At 43.9% G+C, this 17,138-nt stretch overlaps 1 protein-coding gene across 4 annotated transcripts in view; it reads left to right on the top strand.

Moving 5' to 3' along the window:
* Positions 1–17,138, top strand: part of dip2a (disco-interacting protein 2 homolog A) — a 127,163-nt gene that overhangs the window by 102,537 nt on the left and 7,488 nt on the right. For 3 of the 4 annotated variants that reach the window (XM_072444230.1, XM_072444232.1, XM_072444231.1), the window contains 17 exons: positions 2,333–2,472; positions 3,103–3,239; positions 3,341–3,421; positions 4,352–4,479; positions 4,568–4,682; positions 5,354–5,555; positions 6,626–6,726; positions 7,050–7,130; positions 8,470–8,587; positions 8,882–9,003; positions 10,661–10,772; positions 13,103–13,212; positions 13,287–13,417; positions 14,592–14,760; positions 14,841–15,011; positions 15,158–15,187; positions 16,274–16,335. In XM_072444230.1, the coding sequence (XP_072300331.1) occupies positions 2,333–2,472; positions 3,103–3,239; positions 3,341–3,421; positions 4,352–4,479; positions 4,568–4,682; positions 5,354–5,555; positions 6,626–6,726; positions 7,050–7,130; positions 8,470–8,587; positions 8,882–9,003; positions 10,661–10,772; positions 13,103–13,212; positions 13,287–13,417; positions 14,592–14,760; positions 14,841–15,011; positions 15,158–15,187; positions 16,274–16,335 (2,010 nt within the window). The remainder of the gene's footprint in view (positions 1–2,332; positions 2,473–3,102; positions 3,240–3,340; positions 3,422–4,351; positions 4,480–4,567; positions 4,683–5,353; positions 5,556–6,625; positions 6,727–7,049; positions 7,131–8,469; positions 8,588–8,881; positions 9,004–10,660; positions 10,773–13,102; positions 13,213–13,286; positions 13,418–14,591; positions 14,761–14,840; positions 15,012–15,157; positions 15,188–16,273; positions 16,336–17,138) is intronic. The other variant, XM_072444229.1, reaches the window with a different exon arrangement.

A 17,138-nucleotide genomic window follows, 5' to 3' on the forward strand; every position in this document is an offset into this window, starting at 1 on the left:
ATGGAGTTGATTCGGACAAACATTCATGGCATAATCACATAAAACATAGTTTTCATCGGGGCGTCCTCCTGTAAGACTGTGGGGAGAAGATCTGTTATCAAAAAAAGTCACAGCGGCTCCTGCGGTGAGGGAGAGAGGGAGAACGAAAAACCCCCAATGTTCAAAGAGATTTTCTGTTATCTGGCCGTGGAATGTCCATCTCCATTCCCCTACACATTCAAAATATGTAATGTGTTGTTTTACATTGTTGTTAATATGTATGGAAACTGTCCTAATGTCTTATCATTCTGAAACTAATGATGGATAGCTTAGTTCAATGACTGTAATCTTAGCCCGTGTGCTATCGTCAGGTCTGGATGTCCCACAAGTGTCTATCGTAGAACACCTCCCTTCTCTCCACAACGTGCACTATCTTTGAGGGTAGCACAGGTTAAAGGTTTTATGTAAGATGTTCCAAGGAAAGGGAAGTCCAACAATAAGTCCTTTTCCAAATGTGCACATGCCCCTTTAATGTGACGAGGTCTGACAGTGACAGATCATTTAACACGACGCAAATAACACATAGAGACAAAGCTGTATAGTCACAATTGCTTTTTCTGGTTGCTTACAAACTTGGATATGACATGTGCAAATGTGCATAAACTCAGAACTTCAGATAAGTTACACTATTAAACTAATTTAGGATGTTTCTAGGCAACAAGCTCAGAATCTGCTGTTTTCTGGTGAATGCGCCTGTTGACCAGGAGCAGCATATCTCGTGTGTGTAATTAAAAACACACTCAAGCTTTCAAATGATAAATCAAATGTACCTGTCCAGTAGAAATGTAGCACCTGTTTTTAGACCCTTAGTCTGCTTCACTACACGCCATCACAGGAAAGAACCAGCGAGGATCACTTTAGTGACTGTGCTGATAGGACTGGAGTAAACAGCCTCTTACGTACGCGGAGGTTTTAACGTAAATGACTCAAAACACGTAGACATAACAGCTACAATCATTAAGATCTTAAAATGGCATGAAAAAAGGATAAAACATTTGGGTTCTAGATTATCATAAAACAAAATGGATGGAAGATATTCAGAATTAAATTATTTTTATTGAACAACATTCTAAAAGTTTGTACCGTTTGGGAAGCAAAAATATAAATATATATATAAAAAATATATATATATATATCCATCCATCCATCTTCTTCCGCTTTATCCGGGGCCGGGTCGCGGGGGCAGCACTCTGAGCAGGGACTCCCAGACTTCCTGCTCCCCAGACACTTCCTCTAACTCCTCCGGGGGGATCCCGAGGCGTTCCCAGGCCAGCCGAGAGACATAGTCTCTCCAGCGTGTCCTGGGTCTTCCCCGGAGCCTCTTCCCGGTGGGACATGCCTGAAACACCTCCCGAGGGAGGCGCCCAGGAGGCATCCGGAACAGATGCCCGAGCCACCTCAGCTGGCTCCTCTCGACTTGGAGGAGCAGCGGCTCTACTCCGAGCTCCCCCCGTGTGGCCGAGCTCCTCACCTTATCTCTAAGGGAGCGCCCAGCCACACGGCGGAGGAAACTCATTTCGACCGCTTGTATCCGCGATCTTGTTCTTTCGGTCACTACCCAAAGCTCATGACCATAGGTGAGGTCAGAACGTAGACCGACCGGTAAATAGAGAGTTTTGCCTTTCGGCTCAGCTCCTTCTTTACCACAACAGTCGATGCAGCGACTGCATCACTGCAGCCGCTGCACCGATCCGCCTGTCAATCTCACGCTCCATCCTTCCCTCACTCGTGAACAAGACCCCGAGATACTTGAACTCCTCCACTTGGGGCAAGGACTCCCCACCCACCTGGAGATGGCAAGCCACCTTTTTCCGGTCGAGAACCATGACCTCGGATTTGGAGGTGCTGATTCTCATCCCAGCCGCTTCACACTCGGCTGCAAACCGTCCCAGTGCATGTTGCAGGTCCGGGTTTGATGGAGCCATCAGGACAACATCGTCTGCAAACAGCAGAGATGAGATCCTGTGGTCCCCAAACCGGACACCCTATATCTATATATATATATATTTATTTAAAGTCTGTTTTTGATTTGAGTAAATAATTGTAAAACTTTTGTAAAATTTCAACGAAAATTGTATGTATCATATCAAATGTAGATTCTAAATGTATTTTTTCATGTAGATTTTTTAAATGAAATTTGGACATGCTATTAGTTAGTTTCCATCGTGCCTCTAAATTCTAAACATTCTCCATGTGAAAACATATGGGACTTTGACCAGAGTGAGAGAGGATGTTGATGTGTGCAGTTCCACACTCTTCTATATTTACCGGTCCAAACCTGTGTGTGCTGCAGACCCCCAGAGCCCGCTGTCCCTCCCCCGGGGAAGGCCGTCCTGTCCATGTCCAGTCTGAGCTATGGAGTGATCCGGGTGGACACAGAGGAGAAGCTGTCAGTGCTCACGGTGCAGGACGTGGGACAGGTGCTGCCCGGAGGTGAGACTTTTACACTTCACTATAAAAGTCTGTCCTGATCAAATCTGTACGGCTGTGGATGACTTTGTCTCATAGTTTTAGTGACTTTCTGACCCCAAAACCCAATCACTGAAGGAATGTGTCGAGTTACATCCAACACACTGCTTTTAATGGGCTTCAGTGATCCTGTTTTTCATGAGTAGAGCATACATTTTGACTTTTAGAATATATTTTTAACCAAATAAAGGTTGAACTATTGTTGGCTGAAGGCTTCTAGATTGAGAGTGTTTACAAATCAAGTGTAGGATTGAGGAAAAACTGAAATATATTATTATTTTTTGACCTTTTGTTTTAACAATATCTTATCGCTATCGTCTTTTCATATGCATTTAGGGTGTGTATAATCCATATAACAAATATGATTATGTTGTATTATTGTTGTATTGATGTAGAATGTGTACTCCACGCACCACAGATGGAATTCTTACTGACTGTGGTATAAAAATCATGTCTGTACGGCACATGCACTTGTATGTTCTTCAATGGCAGAAACTCTAGAAGTATTTTTTGCGCACAAAAAGAATATATCTATAAAAATAAATGTTGTAACCATCTGAACACTTAACACACTCCTCTGTGCTGTATGTCCAGGTGTGGTGTGTGTGGTGCGTGTAGAGGGGCCCCCGCTCCTCTGTCAGACCGATGAGGTGGGAGAGATCTGTGTGAGCTCAGGGGCCTCGGGGGTGTCGTACTACGGCCTGCCGGGGATGACCAAGAACGTCTTTGAGGTCCGTCTCAGTCTCTCTTTTAAGTTTTAAGAACGCTAGAACTTAAAGTAATGTCAGTTTGTCAGCGTGCACTCTTTGAACATCAGAGTTTGTTTGTCCAGACCATCCCAGTGGCGCCCTCTGGTGTCCCCGTGAGCGAGCGCGCCTTCACCAGGACCTCTCTGCTGGGCTTCATCGGACCGGTCAGTGCTCTCCATCCTCACCTTTAAAGCTTATTTCAAAAGCCCTTTATAAACAGCACACACTGGTAACCTCTCCTCTTCAATAGTCTGCGATACTGCTTTATGTAGCATTCAGGAGGGAAAGCCAAGTGCAACTGTGGACAAACCACCACTCACTCCATTTTTGAGCTGCTGAAGTCCGTCTTGAGATGCATTTTGTACAGGGCTGAACTCGCTGGTATGCTACATAACCACCAGGGGGCATTCTAATGGGAATTTGCAGTGTTTTGAGTTGCTTTAGTTGGCTCTGTCTAGTCCTGGTTTGGCTCAGGTTGTGATCCTGCTTTAGACCTGGTTTATTCCCCTGGTTTTATACTGTAATTCCTAAATACTGTGATTCATCACTTTTCAAGGCACAATCTCTTTCTAATCTTCAGACTGTTTTGCTCCTTCAAAGATATGGATTCAAAACTGCTCCCAACTACTGCCTTGTGCTTCTCATAGTGTGAGAGCGAAGCACAGACTCCTGTCCTTGTCTGTTAAATCAGGGGCGTCCAAACTTTTTTCACCGAGGGCCGCATTTTGAAACTTATACAGAGCAGAGGGCCACAAACAACCTAATGTTGAATTTGTCGAATGACAAAGTAAATCATTCGAAATGTTGCATTTGACATAGTTTCAATGTGCGTCCACACCTTTAATACGACTTGGAGTATTAATATTAGGTTGGTATAACATAAACATTCCAAAACTAAAGACAAAGCGGGTCTATAATAGGCTTCATTATGTTATTGAATCCAAACTGCGTGGTCAGGCTGGTGCCCTTGGAGAGTAATGTGAGCAGCAGCATCCACACTGTGTAGGAGGGTGAAGAGTTCTCCAGTGTGAGCAGCAGAAGCAGGATATCAAAATGAGCCTTCAGAATGAGCTAACCTGTGTGTTTATCTACAGGACGGCCTGCTGTTTGTGGTGGGGAAGCTGGACGGGCTCATGGTGGTGAGCGGGCGCAGACACAACGCTGACGACGTCGTTGCCACCGCTCTGGCTGTGGAGCCCATGAAGTTTGTGTACAGGGGCAGGTGAGAGGAGAGCGAGGGGAGGCTGTGCAACACTGGGCTCCAGTGTGCCAACTAGAACCTAAATGGTTGTTGTCTCTTGTGTGTTCAGGATCGCAGTGTTCTCTGTGTCTGTGCTTCACGATGAGAGGATCGTGGTGGTGGCTGAGCAGAGGCCAGATGCATCAGAGGAGGACAGTTTCCAGTGGATGAGCCGTGTCCTGCAGGTCAGAGAAAGTCCTCACAACAAGCCTTTTCAGACTTATTTTGTATCTTCAGAATCAGTATTACTTATTTTCATTACAGACAATCAACTGACCAGTAGAAGGCAATGGAATTAAAATAAATAAAGATAAGATCACAAAGTCAATAACACCATAGATCTGCTGTATATAACCCTGCTGTATGAGCATTTAACTTCACTTCACAACTAAACCCCCGGTATGAACAATACAGTCATACAATCAATTATCCCTCACAATCTATTTACATATTCCACATGATTATGTACAGTTCTACAAGAGTATTGAGTGTTTGACAGCAGAGTTCAGCAGTTGGATGGCGACAGCAGAATGATGTCTGTGTCTCAGGAGCAGCAGCAGTTACACTCACTGCATCTGACCAGCACATTGTGGAGCCAGAGGGAAAGTCCAGAACGTTCTCCTCCACAACCTTCTTCATGATCTTGTTGTGTCCCTCACGAGCAGACTGCTGCCCCAGTTTGATAGAATTTAAAAAAATAAAAAGTAATTAAAATAGAAAAGTTGAGAAGGATTATAAATATACATAGTATATATAATATATAAAGTAAATGATACATGTTAGAATGTATTTGTAAAGTTACCTAACACTCGTGCTCTTTGCATTCTGACCGCTCCATGTGTCCTGTGTTTTCCAGGCCATAGACAGTATCCATCAGGTGGGCGTGTACTGCCTGGCACTGGTGCCCGCTAACACCCTGCCTAAGGCTCCTCTGGGCGGGATCCACATCTCTGAGACCAAACAGCGTTTCCTGGAGGGGGCGCTGCACCCCTGTAATGTGCTCATGTGCCCCCATACATGTGTGACCAACCTGCCCAAGCCCCGGCAGAAACAGCCAGGTACCAGCAGTGTCCCTGGACATGCAGTTTGAGTCTGAGATGGTTTAAACAGACTTTAAAATCACAGAGTGATTTGAGCACTGGAGTGGAGAGAGAGAGACTATGTAAATCCCATGTCCAGCGTGCTTTATGAGAGTAAACGTGGAGCAGCACAGGTCTGTGCACAACACAACATGGAATATAAACACACTCTTAACACTTTAAATAAAGACTCACATTGACATTGTAAAGTTGCAAATGTTACGACTTACATTCGTTTAAACAGGTTATTTTAAGATAAGGGAACTAGATAAGAGAAGAAATTTCAAGTTGCAATGCGCTGTTCAAAAGAGCAATAGTTTACCCTCTGGCAAAAAGCTGAATAGTCTGTTTTCTCTGCCAATGTGAGATCCAAGTCCAATAAACCATGTATGATCAATCTGGTTTACAGTTAAACCAGTTACAGTTTTTTCATTCAGACGTCACAGTTGTTTGAGGGCACAACGGCGCTCTCTGGTGGAGCAATTGTGTAGTGGCCATACCTTCTTTCCAATCTTCTCAGCTCTCGTAAGTTAAGCAGGACAGGGCCTGGTCAGTACTTGGATGGTAGACCGCTGGAACACCGGGTGCCACATTTGGGCGCTAAAGGAAATGTTGTTTTGTCCTTAGGCAAAGACTCTTCACCCGCATTGCCTAGTAAAGCGCTTTGAGTGCCTTGACGGTGGAAAAGCACTATTTAAATACACATGATGATACTGGTGTTGGTTGATTTGTTAGTCGGTTCATTGGTTAATAGTCACTGGTAGAGTAGTTAAATAGATCTAACTAATATCAGTAACTCACTCATTGTAACTAGTTTGTGTTAGTGTCAGCGCAGTTAGCTCCTCCCTTCAGACAGCTGTAAGAAAGTGACTCTGAAGACACATGAACTGAAGAAGCTGCTTGGATGAGTGGCAAAACATTTTCACTCTTTCTCCAGTTGACAGAATACACTTTTCTTTTGCCACAGTTTAGTATTGTTTTGGGACATTTATACTTGCGTGCCTCTTCAAGCGTGCACAGTACATTCTAATCCTGTTTGTTCTGCTCAGAGGTGGGCCCTGCGTCCATGATCGTGGGAAACCTGGTGGCGGGGAAGAGAATTGCACAAGCGTGTGGTCGAGACGTGGGTCAGATGGAGGACAACGAGCAGGTTTGTATCCTGAGAGCAAAAACACAATATATATAATAGAGTTACTATACTAATACTATTTGCAATCCGCTGCTAAAATATTTGTTGAGTTGGTAATAAATAAGCAGTCACATCTCTTAACATGGGGTTTGTCAGTGCAAAAGGGTGCGAGTGTGAACTTGTAAACTGAAAAGTAGAATGAAAAGCTGATGCAAAGAAGTATATTAATTTACACACTGAACATGTTTGAACTGTTATTATAGTGAATGGGTAGTTAAGTCTGATTACTATCTGCATAATTTCAGTTGCCTGTTCACCACATGTGCTTCTCTCTCTCTCTTCAGTTCTTGTACATCCAGGACGTTCTTCAGTGGAGAGCTCAGGCCACTCCAGACCATCCCCTCTTCATGGTCCTCAACTCCAAGGTAATGCCCTGACACTGACCAAAACCAGTCCCTGCACCGTCCAAGGAACTCGAACAGAAATGGCAGTAGATTCATTCTGTTAACTTATTTGAAATAGTGTCAAGTATTTATCACTGGCCACTTCTCTTCCTCGCTCTAAATAAGAGCTAAAGCAAAGAGAGCCAGCTGATGATAAGATAAGATAAGATAAGATATTCCTTTATTGTCCCACATGGGGAAATTTCATTGGTGCAACGCAGGTAGATACAGAGGTAGATACAGAAGAACAGATCACTTATAGGAAGTCTGAAAAACACTTTCAGTAGAAGATCTCCTATAAATAAATAAAAAACTCCCATAGACAAATAAATAAATAAATACATAAATACCATTGCATGTGATCACGACAGTAATTGCACATGAATATGTGTCCCGACAGCACATAGATTGCACATGAATTTTACATGAATTGCACATGAATTCCAACAGCAATTGCACATATGACAGAATTGCACATCAGTATTAGGTTAGGTCAGTATTGCGAGTGTTCAGTACTAACAGTTTTTGTTATAAAGTCTGACAGCAGCAGGAAGGAAAGACCTACGGAACCTTTCCTTCGCACATCGAGGGTGGATCAGTCTCTCACTGAAGCTGCTCTCCAGAGCGGAGAGAGTGTCCTGCAGGGGGTGACACTCATGGTCCAGCATAGATGTGAATCTAGCCAGGACCCTCCTGTCCCCCACCTCCTGCACCGAGTCCAGAGCACAGCCCAGGACGGAGCTGGACTTCTTGATGACTCTGTCCAGCTTCCTCCTCTCCCTCTCTGTGATGCTGCTGCTCCAGCAGGCCACACCGTACAGGAGGGCCGATGCCACCACAGAGTCGTAGAAGGTCTTCAGGAGTGGCCCTGTCACTCCAAAAGACCTGAGTCTCCTCAGGAGGTAGAGCCGACTCTGGCTCTTCCTGTACAGTGCGTCTGTGTTATGAGTCCAGTCCAGTTTGTGGTTCAGATGAACACCCAGGTACTTGTATGAGTCCACTCTCTCAATGTCCCGTCCCTGGATGTTCACTGGTGAGGGGGCAGTGGGGTGGCGTCTGCGGAAATCCACCACCATCTCCTTGGTCTTCCCCGCGTTGATGAGGAGGTGGTTCCGCTGACACCAGTCCACAAAGTCCTGCGCCAGTCCCCTGTACTCCGCGTCATCGGCGTCATCGTCGTCCTGCTCTGCTTGTGTGTGTGGTCTTCAGAGGAGTGTGTCCTTATGTCTGTGGCCTGCTCTTAATCCTCTAATGTGTACCTGCCCTTCAAGTGCCAAAAGCGTCATTGTTGACATTGTGCTTGAACATGTGCTTGTTGTAGGGCACAGTGTCCAGCACAGCCTCCTGTCTCCAGCTGCATAAGAAGGCAGAGAGAGTAGCAGCAGCACTCATCGGGCGCCTCAATGCTGGAGACCACGTGGCTCTGGTCTACCCCCCAGGTACAGGAACAATGTACCTGCAGTGTGAATGATGTGCCAAACAATAGCTGCTAGCTTGAAAGTTGAGATGCATATTAGTAATGACATCTTATGACACAATCACAAGATGGACCAGAACGTGTTCAGCTTTGCAGATGATAATGGCCTGAATATTCAGGGTTGTTTTGAAAGAGGAACATGGTTAAAAACTCAAACCTTTACCTTTTCTTTATTCATATTTTTTATTCACACTTTTTAAGTGTTTTTATGTCTAAATAAAATCAATCAATCAAAATGAGTCTTAACTTCTCGCAGGAGTGGACCTGATAGCCACGTTCTACGGCTGCCTGTATGCTGGCGTCGTCCCGGTCACCGTGAGGCCCCCACACCCCCAGAACCTGGTCACCACACTGCCCACGGTCAAGATGATCGTCCAGGTAACTGCAGCTACTACACACTGTAAAGTACTTCAGTCTGGCTTCTAAAAACACTTTCAGATCCTTCAACTGTATCTTAATAAATGAATGAATAAATGAAAAACATACACAACATGTGTATGATATATTTAGGGTATTTTATGATCTATTACCATGATCTATTCTATCATGGATATATCACCATCATAATTCAAATTCTCTTTCTCAATCTACATCTTAATATCTCCCATCAATTATTGTATTTCCTGATAAAGGTTGTGCCAAAATATCTAACTCTCCATGTAGCAGGATACTTACTTTGGAACATGCTGTCTCAATATTTTTAGTATATATATTTGATTTATTTCCCAAAACTAACTAAATAAACTCTGGTAGCACTACAACTACTGGTATCAATAATTGAGATAATTGTAAACTGATTTTGTGGTTGAATAACAACCGAAAACATGAGGTTTATGACTCAGACAAAGCAGGAACCTCCAAATGACACAGAAAAAATGAACATTTAGTGAATTTGATTAAAAAAAATACTATTTAGTCTGTAAATATCTGAACTATCAAGACGTTCTCAAGCAGCTTCGCTTTTGTTTCATCTCGGTCAAAATGTCAAGATTATTCGGTTAATCGATAATAGTGATTATTCAGGTCACAATATAATCGTAAGAGCCAAATAATGATCAATGCAAAAACGTAGGAGCTAAATTAAGTCTTTTTAGTTCAATCTGTTGTCCAAAAATGTAACTTTTTTTTGGTCATATTTAGCTTTATTTTGTCTTTCAGGAAGTTCAGTTTCATAAAACTGGTCACAAACTTGTGGAGCAGTAACATTTTATATTACGGGAATGAAAGATTATGAAAGATGTCAGTGTTCGGTCTCAGTCTCAATAATCGTGAATCATTATTAAATCGTGATGTTTTTCCTTAATCATAACACTAAAACGTGAAATCATGACGTCTCCACTCATAATGATCATGGGCCTTTTGCAATGTTGTTTATTTGTTTGTTGCTTTACATTACATTTCTGGGTCCATTACAATTAAAAACATTTCAAGTACAATAGACACAGTTTTCAATCATTCCAGTTCATTATGTTTCATTACAGTAACAGTTCAACAGTTCTTTGCAAATGATGTTAAAGTGTAGTCTATAATAGTGTACAGTACGAACACATGACTCTTTAGGTTCATTTTAAATTATGCTTATTTTGAGTTGCCTAATTTGAATAAGTAAAGAGAAGCCTTTATTAGTCCACACAGTGAGGACATTTCAATGTTACAACGCACAAGTAGGTACAGAAGTGAGAGAATAGACAACTTATAGAAGACTTAAGAAAATAAGGCTAGCAATAGGAATGTTTAATGGATATTTCCCTGTACAAAACAGTTTCACAAAGCTGGATTTGGGATGTGGCGGGACAATGATATGACGGAAACGTTTAATCAATGGATCTAAAGAATAACTCAAATTAAATTAAGTTAAATGGATTATCAAAATAATAATTTAGCCATAGTTTAAAGTAACGGTGTTATGTAATGCCGTCAGCATATTCATGGCTTTGATCATTACACTAAAGGTATGTATGTAGGAAACAGAATTTAAGGCTATATAAATGGAGATATTTGCAGATTTTATGTTTGACCTTGATGTGTTTGACAGGTCAGTAAGTCTGTGTGCATCCTCACCACTCAAGCAATAATGAAGCTACTGAAATCCAAAGAAGCCACTGCAGCCGTGGACGTGAAGAGCTGGCCCCTGGTCATGGACACAGGTAACACGGGGCCCCTAAAGTAACTTAAAGGTGCTCTCTGTAACTCTTCAGATGGATGGTCTGCTGTTTCCTACTTTGGGTGGAATGTTCCACACTCAATTATAGGAAATATTAAGATAAGAAAAGATAAGATATTCCTTTATTGTCCCACATGGGGAAATTTCATTGGTGCAACGCAGGTAGATACAGAGGTAGATACAGAAGAACAGATCACTTATAGGAAGTCTGAAAAACACTTTCAGTAGAAGATCTCCTATAAATAAAAACTCCCATAGACAAATAAATACATAAATACCATTGCATGTGATCACGACAGTAATTGCATGAATATGTGTCACGACGGCACAGATTGCACATGAATTTCACAGTAATTGCACATATGACGGAATTGCACATTAGTATTAGGTTAGGTCAGTATTGCGAGTGTTCAGGACTAACAGTGTTTGTTATAAATTCTTACCACAGTTGTTGTTGTCATAGTTGAAATCACGAACAGTCAAGTGTGTATTCAATTTGTCTTCCAAACAACCCATGAGAATCTGACAGCCACCAGTGTGTGTGTCTGCTCTGTGGATCATGGGTAAGTGACGCGACGCAGTGGTGTCGTACTGATCACTGATGTTTAACTGTATCGTGGTACTCTCCATGTCGACCTCTCCTCTTTCCCCGTAGTCACTTCACTGAGCGCTTCTTTGAGGTGTCACGTCTCCTTTTCTGTGAGCAGTGGGCTCGGTTAGGTTTGTGTGAGGGGAAAATGACAGACACATAGCCTTGTTCTGCTGGTGTCGAGCTGCAAAATGTCTTTTATTTGATCTGCCTCATATTCACGGAGAAAGATGAAAAAGAATTAATGAAAGAGCAACTGATGATAACACAGCGACACACTGAAGCCACGCGCAAAGTCCGACTCGTTCTTGCAAAAGACAAATGTCATACATTTACCTACAACAGACTTTTAGCAGTCCTGAGTGTTACCTGCAGCCTCTCAGTGTGATGTGAAGGGCCAGGGGCTGTGCAGCCAGACTCAGGGCCCGGAGGTAACAGGGCGGGGGAGTTACTATAAGCTATAAAATATTTGGGAACATGAGTAGCTCACGATTGTTTTGTCCTAGTGTAGCTCAAAAAAGGCAAAAAGGTTGGCGACCTCAAAAGGAGTTGAGGCAAGCTTTGTTCCAAAAAGAGAATCCTTCTTTAAACAGACATGGAGGTTTAAGATTCAACCTTCTGGTCGTATATAACAGTGTTTTGAAACCCTGGAGCGGAAGACGCCCAGGGCATTCTAATGCTAATCAGGTACTCAAAGTCAGGATGTAATGGGATATGTCAGGGCTGTTAGGATACAAAGAAGAGTAGTCTCAAGTGAAACACCCTTTATCAGGAGGTCCCGCCCGGTGGGCAGGGCCTACTCAAGAGAAGGATAAATATCTGAGTTCCCAGGCTTGATCCGCAGATTGAGAATGACTCTTGGATGAGAGTCGAAACGTCCAGATGACTGCAACTTCTACTCTGTAAAGTATATGGAGCTTCTGACTGACCACTTTCTTCCATGATACAAAAAGAACAAAAAGAAGAACCATGCTTTCCGCAACAAAATCATCTTCATGCATGACAATTCACCATCTCAAGCTCCATGGAACACCTCTGCATCATTGGCTACTCTGGACATAAAAGAATAGAAACTCCAGGTGTGGCCCCTCCACCCCTGACCACAGCCCTATTGAGAACCTTTGGAGCATCCTCAGGTGAAAGATCTATGAGGACAGGAGGCAGTTCACATCCAAACAGCAGCTCTGGGAGGTTATTTTCACGTCCTGCAAATTCAAGCAGAAACTCTCCACAAACTCACAAGTTCAATAGCTGCAGGAATTGTGAAGCTCCTGTCAAATAAAGGCTCCTATGTTCAAGTGTAAATATGACCTGCTAATGCTTCTTATTTTCAGTTCTTTACAACAATAACATGGTTTGAAGCTCTGTTGTGCATAATAATTTGGACCAGTTTGTACTCCAAAGTTTGGTGACTTGAAAACTATGATGACATTTTATATTTGGCAAAATCAGAGAACATCTTAATAAGTAACCTCATCATGCCATTTTTGTCTACGTCTGGAGTAATAAATGTATCATAAAAGATCTGTGGAAAATAATTAAACAAAATAGCTTTTGTTTTTGCTGAAGTCTCATGGTAACAATCCATCTAGTGTCCTAGTTCTTGTTCTAATGATATTTCTGCCAAACTGATCCTTTATAAAGGAGGTCAAATGTTCAGCTCTAAACTAGTGCCACCTTTGTTGTCTCTGCAAAGTACAAATCGAAACATGTTTCTGTTCCAGACGATCTCCCCAGAAAGAAGTGTGCTCAGACGTACAAGCCGCCCACTCCAGAGATGTTGGCCTACCTGGACTTCAGCGTGTCCACCACGGGCATCCTGGCAGGGGTCAAAGTGCGTACACATCACATGATAACAGGTACATGTGTGGTCTGATCATGCCGTGCACTGACACATGTGTTGTTCAGATGTCCCACAGTGCCACCAGTGCCCTGTGCCGCTCCATAAAGCTGCAGTGTGAGCTTTACCCGTCCCGACAGATCGCCATCTGCCTCGACCCCTACTGCGGCCTGGGCTTTGCTCTCTGGTGCCTCTGCAGGTAACACATGCTCACTGCAGGCAGCACTAGTACAATATTACTATACAAAGATATACTTTTACTGCGCAAACTCTAATAAAGACCATGGGAATCATGGTGAGACAGTGAGGAAGTAGAAAAGTCCTGCCCTTTGTATGGCTCCCAGGCGCTCTAGAGGTGCTCATGTTTTAGAACATAAACCACACAAAAACATCAGAGTTTTGATGTTAGCACTCGGTCTACTGGCAACAGTGGGATGTGTTTCCTCCGGGTGCTCTGGTTCCAACACACTTCCCTGCCATACTATTGTATCACTAAAAACATGTACAATAGTATGTGTGAGAATGTGGGACAACGGATGGAAATGAGTCCATGGCAACAATCCTTTGTGTTTACAGCATCTGTATCATTTATGATTATAACCAAGTGTTTTCTGAGGCTCAGAGGAAGACCAGCTCGTAAACAAGTTGAAAGTGTGAATGAAGCTTGAGTATTTGCTTTTTTGATGATGGAATAATATTAAAACATGAATTAAAGCTCATTTTGCATTGTATGTGGTAAAGGACACGTATTATACAAAATTGACTTTTAACCATTGTTTCTCCATCAAAAACATACCTGTAGCTGTATTTTGCTCCATTCAAATCCATTTGATGAATCCTGCTTAGTAAGTCCCCTTTGAGCCTCAAAAACATGTGGCAAGGTCTTTTGTGCTGTTTTTAACTCCAATAATCATCTCCCGACTCGTCCGGAGCATGCTTACATTAGCATGTTGGGCTAAGTTAGCTTTTGTTTCTCTCCACTTTATAATTCCCTCTGCTGCCAGTAGATGGTGCTCAAACTCAATTCCTGATGGGAAACGCCTGACTGATGAAGTATTGTGGTGGTTTTTGAGGTTATGGTTATGGTTATGGTTATGGTTAAGGTTAAGGTTAAGGTTAAGGTTAAGGGTTATGGTTATGGTTATGGTTATGGTTAAGGGTTATGGGTTATGGTTATGGTTATGGTTATGGTTATGGTTATGGTTATGGTTATGGTTATGGTTATGGTTATGGTTATGGTTATGGTTAAGGTTAAGGTTAAGGTTAAGGTTAAGGTTAAGGTTAAGGTTAAGGTTAAGGTTAAGGTTAAGGTTAAGGGTTAAGTGTTAGGTCAGTCTCCCCTCAGGCGTTAGCGCTGACATGTGTGTTTGCAGTGTGTACTCGGGTCACCAGTCCATCCTGGTGCCTCCTCTGGAGCTGGAGACCAACCCATCACTTTGGCTGTGTGCTGTCAGCCAGTACAAAGTGCGGGTCACCTTCTGCTCCTACAGCGTGATGGAGATGTGCACCAAGGGCCTGGGCGCGCAGACTGAGGCCCTCAAGGTACCACTCATATGTGAGCTGGTGTTAGCTTTAGCAGAGCAGATCCAGGCCTGGAGTGTGTAACTGCTGTTGTATTTCAGATGAAGAACGTGAACCTGGCATGTGTGCGCACGTGTATGGTGGTGGCAGAGGAGAGGCCCCGCATGGCTCTGACTCAGTCCTTCTCCAAGATCTTTAAGGACCTGGGCCTGTCGCCTCGAGCGGTCAGCACCACCTTTGGGTGCAGGGTCAACCTGGCCATCTGTCTGCAGGTAAGACACATGCTCAGTCAAGACTCCTTTCTGTTTATGTGCGTGAGCGTCTTTGCACCAGAAGGAGAAGAGGACTGTCCTCAGGTTCTGTCCCCTGCATGTGCTCTGTACAAACATGTCTTCTCTCTGTGTGTCCCTGTGGTCAGCCCAACAGGCTGGGGCCCCTGGCAGAGCAGGTACTGTCAGAGCTCAGGGCTGTGCGCTGCAGTGCGCTGCAGAGCGCTGTAGAGCGCTGTAGAGCGCTGCATGCCGTGTGAACGTTCCACAGCCTGGAGATGTCTCATGGACTGAAACATGAACGGCTAATGCAGATCATGTGTCACGTAGCTCACTTTGATTTTTCACACACCTCATCTTTGATTACATCAAGAACAAAGCAACATTTGTAAATCCTTTTTGCACAACATGGCACTTCTTTTTAAACCATGTGCATAATTCCACGTTAGCTGTGACTGTGGTAGTACCTGCACCAGAGCTTGAGAAACAGTCCAAAAGAGCTGGAGAGCAGGTTCTCTGTGGTTACGCTGTCATCAGCATCCTTCATGAGCCTCAGGGCTCTGGGTTTTACACCTGAAGTGGCTCTGTTTTCTTTTAATGAGCCAGAGTCTGGCCCAAAAGCTTTATTGAACAGGACGTGTGTGGATTGGGAAGAGCAGGGTGAGAGACATTTGGCAAAGGATCGAGGCCGGGAGATAATATATACTTTATGTGGCAGCACGGTAAATAAAGCGTAGGCCCCACATGCTACACATGCTACACATGCTACACATGCTACACATGCTACACATGCTGCTGCTGCTGCTGCTGCTGCTGCTGCTGCTGCTGCTGCTGCTGCTGCTGCTGCTGCTGCTGCTGCTGCTGCTGCTGCTGCTGCTTTACCCACACGTCATGTCATCTCTGCTGATGCTGTATTTACTGGTCCTGTTTACTGTCTCACATTTGTTCTTCTCTGTCCTCCTCTCTGTCCTCCTCTCTGTCCTCATCTCTGTCCTCATCTGCCCTCATCTCTGTCCTCCTCACTGTCCTCCTCACTGTCCTCCTCACTGTCCTCCTCTCTGTCCTCCTCTCTGTCCTCCTCACTGTCCTCCTCTCTGTCCTCCTCTCTGTCCTCCTCACTGTCCTCCTCACTGTCCTCCTCTCTGTCCTCCTCACTGTCCTCCTCACTGTCCTCCTCTCTGTCCTCCTCACTGTCCTCCTCACTGTCCTCCTCACTGTCCTCCTCACTGTCCTCCTCACTGTCCTCCTCTGTCCTCTGTCCTCAGGGCACCTCTGGACCTGACCCCACCACTGTGTACGTGGACATGCGAGCGCTGCGCCATGACCGGTGAGTGTCCCTGGTCTCATCTACAGAGTCGCCTCAGGCAAACTCCAGCATTAAACAGATTCACACAGTGAGAACTTAAAGGACGTCTTTCATATTTGGATTCTTATAGACCTTTAAACATGTTTTTTTTACCTTTGCTTTGTTTTAGAAAAAAACATTGTCATTGTCATGCCTGCAATAATCACACATTTCTCCACGCTTAGCACTCCATCTACTGGCAGTAGAGAGAATTACATAGAGGATTCTATTTTAAGCACACAGTTGTAATGTCTGGGGATGAATTATGGACTCAATAACTTCTTCTGGACTAAAAAACGTCTTATTCTTTGGTGTTTTTGTCACATTACTGCCACCTACTGCAGAACTGTCAACTTATCAAGGAGTCTATGCGTGAGATTAAGACACGCCCCCCGCGCATTTTATTTTCCAAGTGTTGTGCAACAATCCATAACATAATAGTTATGAAATATCCCCCATATCTTGGACCCGCTCACAAACCTGGACATGCAGATGACTTGGTTTGAGATTCACCCCCGCCCTCGCTCATGTACATGTGGCTTCAGTACTGTACTTGCAGCTCTCGCGCTCCATCGTCTTCTTTTATCGTGGGAATAGCGCCAGAACTCAAATGTAACTTGAGTTACAAGTCCGAAGGTTCACAAGGCTCTGGGTCTCTGGGTCTCTCCTTCAGCGCAGTGGACCGGGCTCTCCGGCCAACGTGAAACCAACTTCACCGCGGTGGCTCTCTCTCGAAATAAACTCCAGACACCTTCCACGTGCTGTGTCCTCTTTTGGCAAATTAA

Source organism: Eucyclogobius newberryi, unplaced genomic scaffold (assembly GCF_026437365.1).
Source record: "Eucyclogobius newberryi isolate DKJ021-1_F unplaced genomic scaffold, fEucNew1.0.hap1 SCAF_14, whole genome shotgun sequence".
In the NCBI taxonomy this organism is placed as follows: domain Eukaryota; kingdom Metazoa; phylum Chordata; class Actinopteri; order Gobiiformes; family Gobiidae; genus Eucyclogobius; species Eucyclogobius newberryi.